Here is a 17,650-nt window from a genome sequence, read left to right on the forward strand (position 1 = left end):
ATTAAGAACATTATATTTCAGTTCTTCGTACTGGCCAGGACAATGATACAAGATTTAAAAACTCCCACTTTCCAAACTTTGTTTCAGTGGGTTGCAGAGGGTGTATTACTCCAGATACACTTGCTCATCACCGAGCTGGCATTAAATTATACCCGTGTGGCTTTCAGCAGCAACTATTCTAGCAGAAGTATACCCAAGCATGTAGCTAGGAGATTTCACTGACTTTTTGCTGAGAAATTATGATAAAATCCAATTGGCTAATCAGTTTTGCCTCATGTAAGAACTTGTACATCAAAACCTCTTCTGATAAAAGGAAATATGGGCTAGGACTCCAGATGATCATGCCCAAAAACCCCAAACCAAACCCACCATCATAGGTAGTGCGCTGCAGGTTCTGTTGTATCGACATCCTCCGGAAACTAGGACAGGAAAGAGTCTAACTTCATATTAGTATTTGCAGAAACTACTATCTTTGTAAAATACTCCAAAATCTAAAGCCTCCAAGTTTTGGAATCAAACATGCCAGTTACCAGAACAGTTAAGTTACATCTGCGTACCGTCTAGATGATATGAAGAGGTTAAGCAGACATTTTTAAAGGAAAAATATTCTGTTCCTGCATTACATTATTCATTCACAGAACACGGAGTGCCCCATAGGTGAACATAAATTTTACACTTTAAGAAAATGATGGCATGTAAATGAAATTATTTGCTTAGAATAATCCAAAAGATAAGTAGATAAATAACGGGGATGGAAATATAAATCAGCCTTCTGACTCTCAATCTTCTCTGTTGGACCAATATAAACCAATTCCTAGAAAGAAAGCACATGTTTCTTGCAAGCAAGGTACATTCTACCTTGAAAGACACTGAACCATGTTTCATAGAGGAAAATTACAACAAAAAGGAAACAGACTGTTTGGATAACCAACAACACAGACATTTCCGTCCACTGTATCGTGAATTGCAATTTTTATGGACATGTGATGGAAATGTTTCCAAGGGTACATTTTGGTTTAGTTTTTGTGTTTTTCTTTACAGGCTATGTGGTTTTAGGTTTTACTTTTACACACACACTAAAGGTCCAATACAATACATTTATCTTGTTAATATTCTACTGGTAGCAACCTGGCCCTTTTCTACACCCAGCTTTTTCAAAGGAAGTTATTGACATCTCCAGCTTCTTGCCACAAACCTTCCACTGAAGCCTCCAAATCATCTCTGAGCAGAGCAGCCTATGTGATGATTCTCCAATCTGCTTTAGCCAAAGTAAGCAGCAATGGCCTAAACAATTTAAATGACTAAATCAGACAGCTAAGTTTGTCTGAAGTGAATGGGAGAGACTGCAGAAGCAGGTTTGCCAGACCTGTTGGTGCTAGCTTCACGAGAGGCAACGATGATTGAGTTGTATGCATTGGTCATCTCTTCCCACCAACAAAGCTGCATCTTGAAGAAAATCTCTGGCCATATTTGAGTAACAAAAGCAATAAGACAAATTTCCTTTTTAAACAAACTAATTGCATTAACACAACACAACATTTTTTGAAATTCATTTAAAAAGTTCCCACAGTTGTTATTCACAGTTTTTGCTCAAGTGCTTATTCTCCCTTGAGATTGCTCCAGGGTTTCAAAACAACAGACTACTGCTATGGTTTACAGAGTATCACACATGCTGCTTGTTCACCAATCTCCTTACCTGCCAGATTTGTTCTTCACTGAGTGAAGTGAGTCTATCACTTTTAAAAACCTCTCGAAGGAGACAGTATGGGAGTGCCAGAACTTCTTCAGGATGACTCTTCAATAGCTCAGAGAGATGTTTTACTAAGAAGTCAACCACTGCATTCTCCAACAAAGTGAGGTTGAAGAGGTCCGCAAGCTTATACAGGTCCAAGTAATTAAAGCTATTTAATTCCTAAATGGGTGAAGCAAACAAAATACATCTCAGAAAAAAAACCCCAAAAAACAAACCAGAGAATAAACACCCCACAGGTCTCAGATAATGAAAACATGTTGTTCTTTTTGAACTGTGGAGAAGGAAGGCAATATAACTTGAAATTACTTAATACAGCCTCAAAATGTATGTGTAAATGCTACCAGTGCATATGCAAATATATATGCTAGTACTAACTTATATTGCAACTGCTAAGGTTCTATATGCATAAAGCATCTGTAAAAAATATGGATTAGTACATAACATAATAAACCAGCATGATTTACATTGTATGACAAGAGCTCACAGGAGTTAACAAGTGGATTAAAAAAAAAGTATTAAACAACTACAAGAGTTTTTTACAAAGCAAATTTTTCTTCTTTATTTACTGTTCGATTGAGCTGTGTAGCACAACTCAGTTTCATGAAAACAAAATATGAGACACTGAGCTATATTTTATTATGTATAAATTTATCTTCAATGAACAAACAGACCCTTTTTTCCAACCACTGACATCAACCTATATAATCATAGAATAATCTGGTTGGAAGAGACCTTTAAGATGATAGCAGATGCTGGCCTTGTATTCCTTCTCCTCTCCTTCTAGCAGCAGAAAAATTGCAGAATGAAAAGCTACAGTAATTCAGAGCAGGAAGTTTTTTCCATCCTGGAATAACCTATATTTGCAGTCTAATGTTCGTAACTTGGCATCCCTTGTAAATTAGTGTCCAGACAAATTGTAAATTAGCATCTGCTATTCTAGACCATGCTGCTTCCTTCGGGGGAGAGGCCAAGAATTTATCCGCATTAGGAAAACACGCCCAGAACACCTGGGAAACACAGGTTTACCCGTCCTCTCTGTTCTCGCTGTATGCTCACACCTCTCTTCCTCTCCCCTCCGCAAGCCTGGTTTTCATCTTCCAATTTACCGCATTGCTCCCAATCAGCCACCTTCTCCTTGACCAGCTCCATGTGTGAAAATGACACGGAGCCTTGTCAGTTTCACTTTGCTGGTTAGTTAACATAGGGACTAGAGCAGGAAAGAGAAACAGACTAAATTAAGTCAATTTCACTTTCACTGCTCTGCTGGATGGAATGGCAGCACCAAATGAAACTGACAAGAAATCTTGTAAATGTCAAATGAGCTGCACGGCTGGCAGATAGAGCAGAGCAACAGGGAAGATGGGGAAGTGCGAAGAGGGGGTTTTTTGGAATGTTTTATGGACTACATCTTGAACGTGTGAATTGGGTGGCTGTCCCAATGACTGTGGAGCTGTTTATGCATATGCAGTGGAGAAAGATTTTTTTTTTTCACCTGCTTAGAGGAGTCAGTACTGGAGGCAACTGAAACAAAATCCTGTGGAGGCTCCTGCTTATTACATAACCTCCCGGTAGTCTGAACAGCACACCTTCCCTGGCAGAGTTGTACATTACAGATAAATCCTATTCATTATCTGCTTAAACTGCTGCACAGGAGTTTTCACATTGTTTTCTTAGAAGAACAAAGAAAAGTTCTCTATGCTGTCAGAACGAGCACTAACAGCCATCATCCCAGAAGCCACAGATATTCTAGTGTCAGTTCCTCTTCACACTAACATAGAGGAGGTAAGGATAAATTCTCCCTAGTTGCAGAAAGAAAGAGAAAGGAATGAATTTTACATGAGATGTATCTGGTCTGTATGCTTGCTCAGTGATTTAATATCTGCAGATCACAGATGGTACCTCACACCACCACTTCTATGATGGCCATGCAATGGTGGCAACAACGCATAGGAGTATAATCAAAGCAAACGTCACAGCATTCCACAAGCACAACCCACAGTTTATTGTCCCTGATTTGGAAGACTGTATTTTCTAAGAAGTCCCTTGATTGAATGAATGCCAATCCAGGAAAAAAAAAATAAGAAGAGCTCAGTATATATTTATCAAGCTCTTTTGTAGTCAACAACTATATCCAGGGAGGATTAAAATAAACAAATAAATAATCAAGCATTGTGGCCTGAGGATTAACAGCCCAACTAAAATACAGGCCTTACCAAACCCCACTAAGTGTCAACGGAGAAGGACGGATGGCTTTTGGTGGACTTCAGAAGAGGATAATACTGGAGATAACATAATACAATCTTTCCTCCTCAGAGAGAAACAGTAATACAACACACAAAAGCAGTTCTCCCTGAAAATTACTTGCAAGCCTTCATTTTTGGTTTGGATATTTTTGATGATCCCCCAAACTCCCCTATCCCCTCAAATCAACACCAACTGAAATTTTTTATGAGAGCCTTCATACTGTTGAAGAGGATAAATATACTTATGGATGGATAAATGAACAACTGCTGAGAGTTTATTTACAATATGATTTATTTCTGTTTATATGTGTTAACTTATTTCAGATGGTTATTTATTAATGTTTTTGTTTATCTATTTATTATGAGGAGGGCTTTATTTGTTTACTTATTTTCAGTGGTAAAGCTTCAGAGGATTTTTGATGCCTCACCTAACATTATGTGTTAGTGACCTGCTGGACATATGGTTTACTGCTTGATGAATACTGCAAGTTCATCATATTAAAACTAGTCTTGGCCCTGTAATCAGAAACATTCGTTTCTGGTTTTGTAAGGCTAATCTACAGGTCTGTATTTCACAAAGAAGCAAGTAGTGCATTAGTTTTTACAAATGAAAATTATCAAATATTCAAACCAAAATTATACAGTACTATAAGTTACTGTCTCTCTGATACTAGAGGGCAAAAAGTCACACTGACACACAGTCTGATTTGAACAGATTTTCCAACTGAATTCTTAATTCAGTTAAAAACCTTGTTAAAGAAATGAAATAGGTTACTATGAAATTAAATTTAGGTGAGGTCATGAATAAGAGTACTGGCAGTCTCTATTCAGAAGTTGCGTGCAACTTTCTTCCAGTACCATATCAGAGCACACATTCTTTAAAAACATGCAATGCAAAACAGTCTAATGTAAATTATTGAAACTTTTAATCTTGTTTTTATAAACTTGTATATATATATGCCACTTATCTTTTTTGAACTGAAGGATGAAATATGAACACAAGCAGAACTGTCACTAAGAGCTGAAGAGAATTAGGGAAAGGTAGCGATCCTATCTCTTCCAATATGATGTATGAAACACATTCAGACTAACAAAGTACGTGTAAGATTATATATACAGATCTCAGAACTAGCAGCTGAAATAGTTCTAAAATCTCATAATAAACTCAAACCATTTCATAAATTGCTCAAATTATTTATCAGTTTCTAAAATGAGAAACTATCTTTGATCCTATGCATTCTGCTTACTATACATGCCCCTGCTTCCCCCTTCTCTGAAGTAAAAGAAACCATTGTTCTACACTACAATGTTCTACACTACAGTCTGATTCAACATTATCAACCTTTAGATGCCAAACCAATTTAACAATGAGCTGACATTTAAAACCCTCGTAAAAGAAAATCAGTTTTCCGAACAAACATAATCTTGAAGATGACAATATTAAATATTTGAAATAAATGATGTGACATTGTCCATGTTTCAATACGAAGGTGTATTTTAATATAGCGATATGATAAATTGTCAAACAAGAATAATAGATATAAACATTGCTTTTAAATTACTTCCAAATCCATCTTTATTCGTTTGTACTTTAAAGAATAATTGCCTTCCACAAGCCACAGAAAAGGATGTAAGTAACAGATTGATAAATTAGAGTTAATCATAACCAAGCACACAGCAGACTACAATATACCTCTATTCCTCTGCTCCATGTTATAAATAGCAGAAAAAGCACAAGGAGAACTAAGGGAAAAGAATGCATTTCTTTATGACCTTATTTGAAAGATAAACTCCTTGGGGAAATACAATTTATTCAGATTATCAAGACCCTGCTGTGCAAATCTACAGTCTGGGAGCACACTACAGAGATCAAACAATATTTACTTTATTCTGTTGGGTATAAAAGCTTTTAATGAATGCATAATTAAGACAGAAGTAGTATATACAGCTTTAGAATTCCACTGCCAAGCCAAGCCATTAATATCCAAAGTACCGTAACCAGTTGTAACTCCACCTGCTTCCTATTTAGATTACAACGCTGTTATAAATCAACGTATTAAATGACTAGCCCTGCTGCTGTAACAGAGAAGAGTTGAAGGGTGATAACTATTTCCCCTTTTCCTAAAAGGGGTTCAACCTCTTAAAGCAAAAACCAGAAGTGTGAGGTCTCTGGGACAGGGACACGTTTCTTCAAAATCCTCATGCAGCACCTAGCACAACAGGGTCTTGACTCTACGTCCTACAGGTTCTCCACTATGTTAAATACCACAAACCAGCAGCACCATTCAGAAGAGAGCCTTGACATAAACCATCACAGCAAAGACAGACTCCAAATAGATAAGGGATAGTAATAAAATGAAAAATTGTAGCGACAAAGATACACTTACATGACCACAAAAGGGACCAACACAATTTTAAGAGAAATCTGGTTCTGCCACTTCTAGCTCTTCCTTTTTATATCAAAGGTTCTAGTCTGCAAAAGCTCACACATTTACCTAAGAACTAACAGATCATGCACATACTCCACAGCACAGCAACAGACATACATATTTCACACCAAGTAAAAGCGTAAATTCATCAAAAACTGTATTTTACATCTTATTTTAAATTCACCTCCCCCAAATACCAAAGACATCCAGTTGAACCATGAAAGACGTTTTGCTGAAGCCTGCTCACAATGGAACAGCTGGGTCAGAATTTTGCAGCGTATAAAACTGCGGTTACATTTATTACCAGATCAGTGCAGACTATAGATGTATTTATACGCACAGCAAAGGATGACTTTAATTACTCACTTTATAAAATTAATTTTTCTGATAGGTCACTGCTTTCTCAACACATCATAATTCTTGGGTTTTTTTGTCTTTAAAGCATGAAAAGTTATTTTCCATCCTTGTTGTTATTTCAGAGTAGGTCTGGGGCTAAGTACAAGACCAACAATACCCAAACATTCCAGCTCTATTATCTTCCCTATCTTCCCGCTACCCTATGAGAATTCATTTCCCTTCTCACTTAGTGTTTCCTTATATCTGCTTAGTCTCGTTTCAATCCCGCTGGCTGGTTCTAGCGAACACGCTCTTCGAAGGCTTGGAGAAGATCTGTGACCTTCACAAGCACAGTGGAAAGACATGACCATTCTCAGATTGTTCATGTGATAAGACATACATGCGGTCTTAAAAAAAAGAATGGAAGTGCAACATGCCATATGCAGGTACTCAAAAGTAAAACCAAAAAAATAAACACTTCCTAGAATCTCAGATTCATCTAAGTTATTAAAACACACAAGTATTTTCAAATGGCAAACAAATGAAATATTTTAAGTGACCCTGATTATACATAACTATGTATGCAATAAATAATATGTATGTGCAACATGGCAAGAAATACAATAATGAAACATTGAGACTACACAATTAAAGTTCCACGGTACCATCGGAACAACCACAGGTAAGGTTCTGCAGAGTTTTCAATAGCTGCTTTCCCTTGTTAAACAGACACTGTTGTGGGAATTTTTTTTTTCCCTTTAAATTTTTTTTTTTTTTTTTTACTGCAGGGGACATAGAAAATCCCCAAATGAAAAGTTTCTCATCTCACCTGGCTTCATGTCTTGTCAGGTATTCCTGGCGAGATAACTGTAGCAATCAGTATTATTTAATAAATGAAAATACAGGGATGAAATGGAACATGGAGATCATCTAACCCTTCACCTGGCTCTTCTATAACATTTTAGATGTTAGAAAACCAAAGGGCGGATTTCATCACATTTATCAATGTTTACAGTTTTTGCCAATTACAGGAGCCCATCTTTTCTTCAAATATGTTATGAGAAATGACAGAATCCTGCACTTCAGCAAGAATCACAGAATATTGGTAGATAATCTTTACAGATGTTTTATTGCCTTAGATTTTTTGCTAATTCAGAGTTACTACAGTGTCTGAGGAAAGCTGAAGACTAACTGTCTAATCCATCAACCACCAGCAATCTTTTATGGTAAATGGTCACTTTTTTTTTCCAGGAAGAGCAAATTTTGTGCTTTAGAAACCCAAATAATATCTTAAGACCATGAGAACACTGAACTGGAAGCCTTTCCCCCTAACACACTGGTCAAGCTCATCAATTATCTTTGACATAAATTAAGAAAGATCTGTCTTCAAACTCTCTCTATGCTTGCTCCCAAGTACTATTATAAGAAGTCTCAGCTGATTTTGAGACTGTCTCCTAATTTCTAGCTTCATTTACTCAGTTTATACACATTTGTCCCTGTGCCAACAATATCTTTGAGTGTTAACAGCAGCCTGCCTCTTCCCCTGCTCCCCCCTTCCCCAGTATTTCTTCCCGTGATATATTTACAGAAAGCAATCATATTCTTCCTCAGCCCTCATTTTGCTAGACTGAACAAGCCAAGCTCTTTTAATCTCTGCATGTAAAACAGGCCTTCCTGATCATCTTAGCTGCCCTTTTCTACACCATTCACCATTTGACTTCACTTACTCTTCTGCATGGGCAAACTCTTCACAGTACTCATGCTTTTCCAGCAGTACCCTGTACACCAATGTGAGTATTTCCTTAGCTTTATAAATTACCTTGCATGAAATATCCTAGACTCAAACTGGTATCTCCTTGATAGTATCACATTAGTAGCTCAAAGTCAGCTTATGATTTAACACGCAAAATCTCTCTGTAAACTTGGTCCTCAAATGAGACAGAGTAGCAGCCCTCTGTCTGCCGGGCAGGACAGAAATAATATGACTTGTGACAAATGGGAATTGAGTACGATCCACTAAGATGCAGCAGAATCTGCTGAGGATGCTGAGAAATTATTTTTTAGTTGCTTATTTAATTTCTTTCTATATTTCAGTAACAATGGATCTTGTAATCGTCCTGTACATAACAGTCACATATTAGGGAGAAAATTATTTCAATAATTTTCTTATTATTTGTTTCAAAAGCAGTCAAGGAAATCCCCTTAATATTCTGAAAAACAAATTTTTTTTAAAATCAATATAAAGTATGAAAACTTTCAAACATAGTGAAAATACAAGTAGAAAATACAATACACAGTACATTAAAATGTGATTTTCAGTCTTAATCCCCATCTCCATGGCCAGTGTGGAGATGAGGGGGAGAATAAATTTCTTAAAATTTTTTTTTTTAAAAATCAATATTACTGATCTATTAGTAGAGGTATTAAGGTACATGGCAGTTTCTCTTTCCAATGCCTTTTTTCAATAACTTACCATTTTGCCAACATTTAATACTTCAAAGCTTAGATTTTCCAGCCTCAAAACGGTTCTCTTTAAAATCTCTTGAAAACACCTCAAAAAGCATACTACACATTAATGAGACTGACAGGAAAAGACCACTGTTCTTCCATGGTAAAAATATTCAGAATGGAAATAGCTCATAGGAGTTGCCATCACTGCAAAAAACTTGCAGTGACCACCCCCTAATAAGCTTCTAGAAAAGTAAATAGTTTGGATATGCTCAGTATTGACTTCTTTGAACTTTGCAGCTACAATCTCATCCCATTCTAGCTGCACGGTCCATAATCTACTCCACAGCTAAGCAAGATCTTGTTTGCATCACTGACCACTGTGGGCCAAACCACAAGGACAAAACCTGAAGGATGAAAATGTATCTGCTGTCCTGCTTAAGAGCCACTGTGGAGCTCGAGCAAGTCAGAGAAAGATGCTATCGCTTTTCAGTGCTGAAGCGTGAAACAACCCCAGACTAAAGAACAAGACAGCAGATTCAGACAAGAAGCCCTGAGGAAACACAGGACAAAGAGTACTGGAATCTAGTAGGAGAGGTAGAATCACAATGCAGAGAAGACATGGCTTCTCAAAAACACTGGGTGATAGTTCCTCCAATTGCTTTGCATAAATGTAAATGAAAAATGATGGGATGGATAATAACATGGTAGTCACTAACTAAAAAAGGAAGTTAACACTCATTATGTTGCATGAAAAAACAAAGAGGGAACATATTCCAAAATTACCAATATACTAATGCTAACACTCCAGGTACAAGTAAGAACAGGGGAGGTGCTCATGTGCAAAGAATATATAACACGATTCAAACAGCTCTGTTTCAGATTCTTTTAATGACATTTTATTTCCAGAACATTTCAGTGATGTATACTTGTGCTCTGTAATAAACCCAGCAAGGGACCACTTTCCTTAAAAACCTCTCTCTGCTTCAGAATCCCAAGCAACAGCCTGTCACAAAACGCGTAAGGATTACAAAGCTAACAAACACATCTAAAACCACAGCATTTGAAAAGGGTTACTTTCCAACGGTTACTGCAGAGAGCTGGACATCTATCACCAGCGAATGCAACAAACTGTCTAAAATATGTGGAATGACGGGTTAATTAACACAAATGCAAATCTCAGAAATACTTGCTCAACAACACAAAGCTACAAAGCTTCCTTGGAATTTTAAGGCAGTATGCAATATTTTATCTACCAAAAGGCTGAATCCAGTGCAGGATAACTCAATACTGAGTACGGTTTTTAAAGACAAAGCAGAATCAGTTACTAATTTGAAATCAGTAGTTCCTAATGCACTGTAAGAATCACGCCACCCCAGCTATCTACCAACTTTTGATTTCCATGAAAGGAAATAAGGCATTAGTAGGGAAACTTATTTCTTGGGAACCTCAAAAGAGCTCATTTTCCCAAGCTTACAAGAAATATGGCTAGAATAAAATTGACAAATTTAACACAAGGATCATTAGAGAAATATATTATATAGCATATATAATATTTCATAAATTTAATATATTACATACTTTTAGTAGGATACATCTTAGATGGATCAAAGTTTTGTTCAATGTTGAATCTCAGAAAGAAGTTATTAATGATAAATTATGAAGCAGTGTAACCTTTTCCAGCAAAGTCCTCAAGGAATTGATTCTTGGTCCAACGCTGTCAATAGTTTAATTGAACTAGGGAATGCCAAGTTTTGTCTGGCTTTCCTGGCAAAATGATCACATTTAAAAAAATAATAATAAGAGAACCAGTAACATAGCTGATATAGAAAAATATACCAGGCTCTGTTTGGAACAACACAGCCACCAGGAGGCAATGAGAAGTTCTCATAGACAGCAACATCAGTTCTCAGAACAGTGCTGTCAGCGGTGGAAAGGAGAGAGACAAATCCTCTTGCTGCTTCAACATTGCATTTTTAAGGCTACTGCTCAAATATTGATCCCAGTTCTGAAGACCACACTTTAAGAATATAAAAATACTATAGGCTGGAAAACCAACCTTGCAAGATTTAAGGTGCCCAACTTAGTTTTTTAAAAGAAATACTCCTGGAGGATTTCATCTTGAGCAAAGATATTTATAAAATGGAGAGAACACATGAAAGCAAAAAAAATTTTGACCACATTTTCAGAAAATAGTTTCTGGCTCATGAATGTAGGATCAAAGTTACTCTGGCCACTGGACTAGGAAGTACAAGACTGTTTGCACTGCCTTCATGTGGTGACAAACATTTTGCAACCCTTCTTTAAAAAAGTTACTGAAATAAATTTTTTGCCAATAGTCTGTACAGATAAAGAAGGAAAAATGTGACCTCTGAGGGTACAAGGTTTCACATTTCTCTGAAGAGCAAGAGACTTAATGCAGGCGTAGGAACATAGGATGGTAACTCAGCAGTTAAAAGAACCCAATTTTAAGTATGTGAATGATAAAAAGGCAAGACTTCCATTTTATTTGAGAATCAAATTTTATTTTATAAACTGGTATTTGTTCAGGTATCTCTATGCTCCTGCAATATCTGTTGTCAGCTCAAAAATCACTAAGGAATTTTTGCTCATAGCATTAAGCCAAGGCAAGTTCTCATTTTACAGAGAAAAAATGAGCAGCAGAATAATAATTTAAAGTATGTCCCATGATGCAAAAGATAGAAAAACCAGAACCTCAAATGCTTGGATCCCACTCCAGTGCTCTGGTAGTTAGATATTTCTTCCCCATCCTACCCGTAACTTTAACACAATTTAAAGTTATTTATACAGCTCAATGTATCAGCAAAATATCTGTAACGTGTTCTGTATAAGCATTATGTCCCAGTAAAATAAAACCCTCTACAACACTCTGATCCTCAATTTATTCAGTGAAAAGAACATCTCTCATTTCCCTTGACTAGGAATTGTGCTGATTAGTAGGTTTACTACATTTTAATCAGAACTGATCTCATGAGGTAAACAGGATAAAAAGGGATAGTAGTAGTCTACATATGGAAAGAAAAGTAAAAGAAAGGAAAAAATTCTCGAAGCACCCCTGAATTAAAAAAAGAATTCAGTATGTGTGAGGATCAAGAGGGATTTGGTGTATTTTAAGAACTATTGACTTGAGACTTGCTTATCACTCTCTTGGTCAGAAATTATTATAAATCTGACTCTCAAAAGCAGAAATCCTAGAAAAGGAAAAGCCGACATGTAAAAAATGGACCTTGACTCCATGTCCAGTTTAATATTTCCTACATCCATCCTTCAGTAGTGCCAAACAAGCGACAATTCCTCCCCCAGACTAACACACGTGATTGTTTACACTGCTGAAGGTGCTAAGTGTCAGGAAGGCACGAGCCTTCAAAGATCATGCTGACTGTTGTTCATTCCATTACTAGCAGTTCTTACTAAGAAGAAAAAAAAAATCCCCTCCACCCCAAATCTCCAACAGCTAATGATCGGAATTCCATGCTTTACCACCAAGGCTTTTTTTTCCACACAAATACATAAGATCAAAAAATATTTAATCAATGCACCATATATTTCAGACAAAATGAAATGACATTTCTACTGGCTTCAAGAAATCACCTTGAAGATATCACCTTTAAAATCAGAATAAATCATTGTAGTCCCAGTTTCTAAGTGTTCACAGCTACTATACACTTACCAGTACCTCAAAATCCTGACACATATGAACACCCTTCCTCTTTAAAGACAGTCAGTATGAAGCCAGACACCCCTTAATGGAAAACCGACAGGCATTTAAAGGAGGGAGATACCTCCATTACTTCAAAAAGAATATATATCTGCAGCTAATCCAACTAGAGCTCACTGAAAGTTTTTAGTCAATGATTATTCCATGTTACAGAATATTCAATGTTATAAATATTAGTCCTTTTCAAATACAAATTTTAACAATAAATGTCAGTAAAACATCCAAATTTCAAAGATTTCAACCACATCTAAAAGCAAAACGCTAATGACAGCTTATCAAATGTTACATATACCTAATGTTCTTTGTTTTCCCCCACCCCAAAATATTTACCGCACACACTGCTCATTTTCACTACTTGTTTTATTCATTTTCAAGAAGTTCCACTAGTCTTTTCAACTTCTGGTCTAGGGCTGAATGGTCCTATAAAGGTCCAAAACTTGATTAGGAGTTTTTATCAATGGTGTATGATACACATGCAAGATTCACAACAGTATCTAGATAGTCCAACACTTTCAAGTATTTAGTTCCAGTAAACATTCAATATCAGTCTCTGGGGGTCTTTCACATCACCACTGTATACATATACTCCCTGCATAACTTCAGTTCTCCATGAAGACGCTAATGTTGCAAATATGAGTATAAATATTGCAAGGCAGGCAAAAACAAAATACAAGCACAAAAAACCCCACTGCTTTTGGGCCTGGCATGTGACATTGTGCCTGTCCCCCTACCTTTCTCCATGCTCAGAACATGCCATTTTCAGTCAGTGGGAACTGGAATCCCAATGTGTTAAACAGATAAACAAATGTCTGGAATAGATTACACAGGAAAACAAGTGAATAAAATTACAAACATTTTTCAGATTGGAATAACACACTTGCAGGACATTATTGATGTTAAAGTTGTTAATACTTCTAATCTTCAGGTTTGTATCTTGAATTTTTAGAATTAGTGAGATGAATGAGGATGATTTATAACTTGCAAAGCTGAAGATTCATTCAGTAGGACAGCATGTTATAATCATCCCGGGTTCAAGGCCTGTTCAACACCCTGGACAGAAATGGAGTTTTTGGTTTAAGTAGAATTAATCTACTTGACAATTCTGAAGCAAGATACTGGTTCCTCAACAAATTCTACTCTGATGCAACTGTGCAAACAAAACACTATAAATGATGGAACGTGCTAAAATTCTGTGTCATTTACTGCTGCTGAGACATCTACTACAAAACATCAGCAGCCTTACTCAGAAGCTGTTTCCTTTTGGCTCCCCTACAAAATGAAATGGTTCAGTGAAAAATGTTTCCCTATTAGGTTCTGAAATAGTATTTAACAGTAGTTAAAACTAGAAGATAATCTCATTTCTGGTAATTTCATTTCTGAAATTACTTATGAGTACTTCGGGTTAGGTCATTTTCATCACAAGTATTTCTTCCGAACTAGCTGTGTTGTGAGCAGTTCAGATAGATGGATCAAACAGTAATGATTAAGCCACCAGAAAAGCATGTAACAGTGTGGCCAAAGACTACAGAGATTCCTACCAAAGTCAGACTTTTTGCCCTTAACGAGAGATAGTCTAAAGAAAAGTCTAAAATGCAAATACTGCAAAACCGAGGGAAGTATCAACTTGGATTCTTATGACTTCAGCTCATCTCCATCATTAAGTAAACATTGAAAGGATAGTCTCTTCTATTAAACGGACTGTAAAATGAAAATAAAATTTACTAGGTCTTTTTAATATCTTTTAAAGACAGCAGGCTGAGTCATTCACTGTTTTTCTCAGTTTAATACTTCAAGTGCCAAATTGCCTCTCAAATTCTATCAAATAATACATTCTCACTCGTTTTAAGAAAGATTCTGTTCCTGCTTAACATTTCAAATGTGAAATTGATCCCTGTGAAAATAATAATTGTGTGTTTAAAATACAAAGTCATCATCACGGCTTGGCTTCGCGAGCGAAGATCTGGAAGGGCTTTTCCCACGCTCACTGCAAGCGATGAGTGCACCCTTCAGCCCTGCACAGTGGATTTTTTAGGTGAGGCGCAGCGTGCACGGAACTGGCTCCACCCTTTACACCTGAGGTTCATCTGCCAGGGCCTAGCGAGCTTGGACAGTGACAGCAAAGTCCTCGGGTCGTAGGTTTGGTTAGAGTGTCCTTCTCTTAGATGGAGCCTTACAAGGCTAAACGAGCTCCATCTGCCCGGGTTTGGAGTCAGAGTTGTCCTTCTCCTAGGATGGCTGCCCAAAGGCTAGTCAGCCCATCCTGCCCGTGGACACACTTTGTCTGACCCTTCAGCTGAGACCTGTCTGGCTTGGGAGACCCCACCGGAGGCACATGCCACCACCAGCACAGCTCTCAACCTCACAAGGGCACCCAAGCTCTTCCCCTACGGCAAGGGGGTTCCCGAGAAAGAGTCGCTGCTCTACCTCCGGACATCACGGACCCGGGCACGGGGCGGCCGGGGCCTGCCAAGAACGTCTACCGCCGGACACCACGGCCCCGGGCGCGGGGCGGCCGGGGCCTGCCAAGAACGGGAGTCCTGGAGGGGAAAAATACAAAGTATAGAGGAGGTAAAAGACACTGACTCTGTAATTAAGAAGGGGAAAAAAACCCACCACAGTTCTATTTTAGCTAAGCCACTATAGAGGAAAGAAAAGATGGACGATTAACTCTACCACGGTGATACTTCTGAGATAAAAATCAGATTGTAACTCAATTCAGGCCCAATGTTCTCTTCAGGTTCACAGGTTACAAATGATTTATAGTCACCATTTTGTACTTAGCATTCTGGCTTTTCCAATACTGGTAAATACTTTATAACCAAAGCATTTTCATGTTTCAGAAATACCTTTGCTGAAATGGCTTAACACAATTCAAATTGCTTTAGATCAAAGCAAATTTAAATAAAATGTCCCTCTGCTTTGCAGGAGGTAAAAAAAATAAAAAGCCTCTGTGTATCTCATGCCTGTATTCCTGTTCTTTCACATTAGAGCTTGAAGTCTCCTCTTTCAGGTCACGTCTTCCACATAAAAGTGCTAAACTAATGCCGCTTAATGACAAATTAATGTCCATGAATAAAAAATACACCTCTAATAGCATAGAGTAATTTGCCATTACAATATCATCATTGGACATGCCCCTGGTTTAATACGATGTATTTAATTCATAACTTAATGAGTGATATATAAAAAGAGAGAGATGAACCCTGCAATTACATTTATGTGAGTCTGTCACCTTATTTGTAAAACCTTAGAGTCATTTACATTCAAATTAGAACAAATGAGTGATTTCACAAAGTGCAGTGATAAATGACCATTGCTGCACAAGACAGAACTGTATTTCCTGTGAAAACATTAACAGTTTCCTATTATTTGTTAAAAATTACAATGCATATTGCCCAGTGTTGTGTGAATAATGACTTTTTTACTGATTAGGTCAGAAGACTAATATGGAGCAAAAATAAATAATTTTTCTTTTCATTTTTTCTGATTTTAGCTTGAATTTCTCAGCTCAAACTGTTACGGACTCACACTGCCACCTGCTGCCCACGCCTGGGGAGGAAGAGCCCCGACCGCCTCACTTCAACTCCAGCTCAGCCATTCAGTCTTTTGGGTTCCATCTCTGGCAATCAAATTTTCCTGCCAGGCTGCTAACTAGGCATGTCGTCAAGGTCACCACCAGATGAGGGCAGCTGCACTGCCCCGTTACAGGTACTGCCATTTTGGGGGTTCATGCATCTAAGCTGCCTCAATTAGCAAGGAGAATTAAAAGCTAAAGACATTGGGGAGCATGAGGGACGGGGCTAGGGGAAGAGCATAAAACATTAGTATTGATCAAATGGTAATATAACCAAAGAAGAATTTTGTACACTAAGTATTCTGGTATTCAGCAGCCTCTGCTTACAACTTTATAAACTCACTAGAAAGATTCCAGAAGCAGGAATCTTTCAGGGGTGGAAGGACAGAAAGGTCAGTGAAGGAGCCCGTATTGGCCAGAAAGGCAACGTGAGAAGGGTAGGGATGGAAACAGTGAAGAAATACCTCATCTTTATTCCTATTTAAAAAACACAAACCAAAGCTGCTCTCCCTTCCTGACAGAAACTGCGAAGAGAAGGAAGACATAGCACCTGCCTTTTCCCAACTCGTGACCTCTCCTGGGACTGATGCAGAAGACCAGCAATGTGTATCCATACAACTAGCCAGCAGGCTCCTGACCATAGTTGCACCACTTTCTCTAATGGTTAATACCCCAGGAGCAGAATATCCACTATCACATCACAGCTAAATAGCAGCAAGTGGATTACAGTACAAATGGGATTCCAAGTGACTGGGTGTACCATTTTTATTTTCTTCACTGTCACCAACTGAAAAATGGAGAAAACCACCATTATTTTTTTCCCAAGTCCCATTCTAAGCTGTAATCCTCAGCAGTGCATTCACATTTCATATATATAAATCTGTATCTCTGTAATATATGCGTATGTTAAAGAGAGAGATGATAAACTTCCAATGTTATTTTTGAGCTTTGTACAAGAACTTTCCTAATGACTGTCAATAGCTCAATGACTCAACACCTGACAAAACATGCTCCTTCAAAAAATAGTAGGCTAGCACAGCAACAACTGGTTGCATAACACCAAAAGCCAGCAAAATGCAAGACAAAATTAATTTTGTCTCCTTTGTATTCTTGGTATGGGAAGGTCAC

At 37.6% G+C, this 17,650-nt stretch overlaps 1 protein-coding gene across 1 annotated transcript in view; it reads right to left on the minus strand.

The window, feature by feature from the left end:
* Window positions 1–371: 371 nt before the first annotated feature.
* The window catches only part of LOC104490876 (kelch-like protein 32), a 57,038-nt gene continuing 39,759 nt past the window's right edge, over window positions 372–17,650 (minus strand). Inside the window, exons 5-6 of the mRNA XM_010133227.1 lie at window positions 1,697–1,912; window positions 372–419 (exon numbers count right to left, since the gene is read on the minus strand). Of these exons, the coding sequence (XP_010131529.1) occupies window positions 372–419; window positions 1,697–1,912 (264 nt within the window). The remainder of the gene's footprint in view (window positions 420–1,696; window positions 1,913–17,650) is intronic.

Source organism: Buceros rhinoceros, unplaced genomic scaffold (genome assembly GCF_000710305.1).
Source record: "Buceros rhinoceros silvestris isolate BGI_N320 unplaced genomic scaffold, ASM71030v1 scaffold2223, whole genome shotgun sequence".
Lineage (NCBI taxonomy): Eukaryota > Metazoa > Chordata > Aves > Bucerotiformes > Bucerotidae > Buceros > Buceros rhinoceros.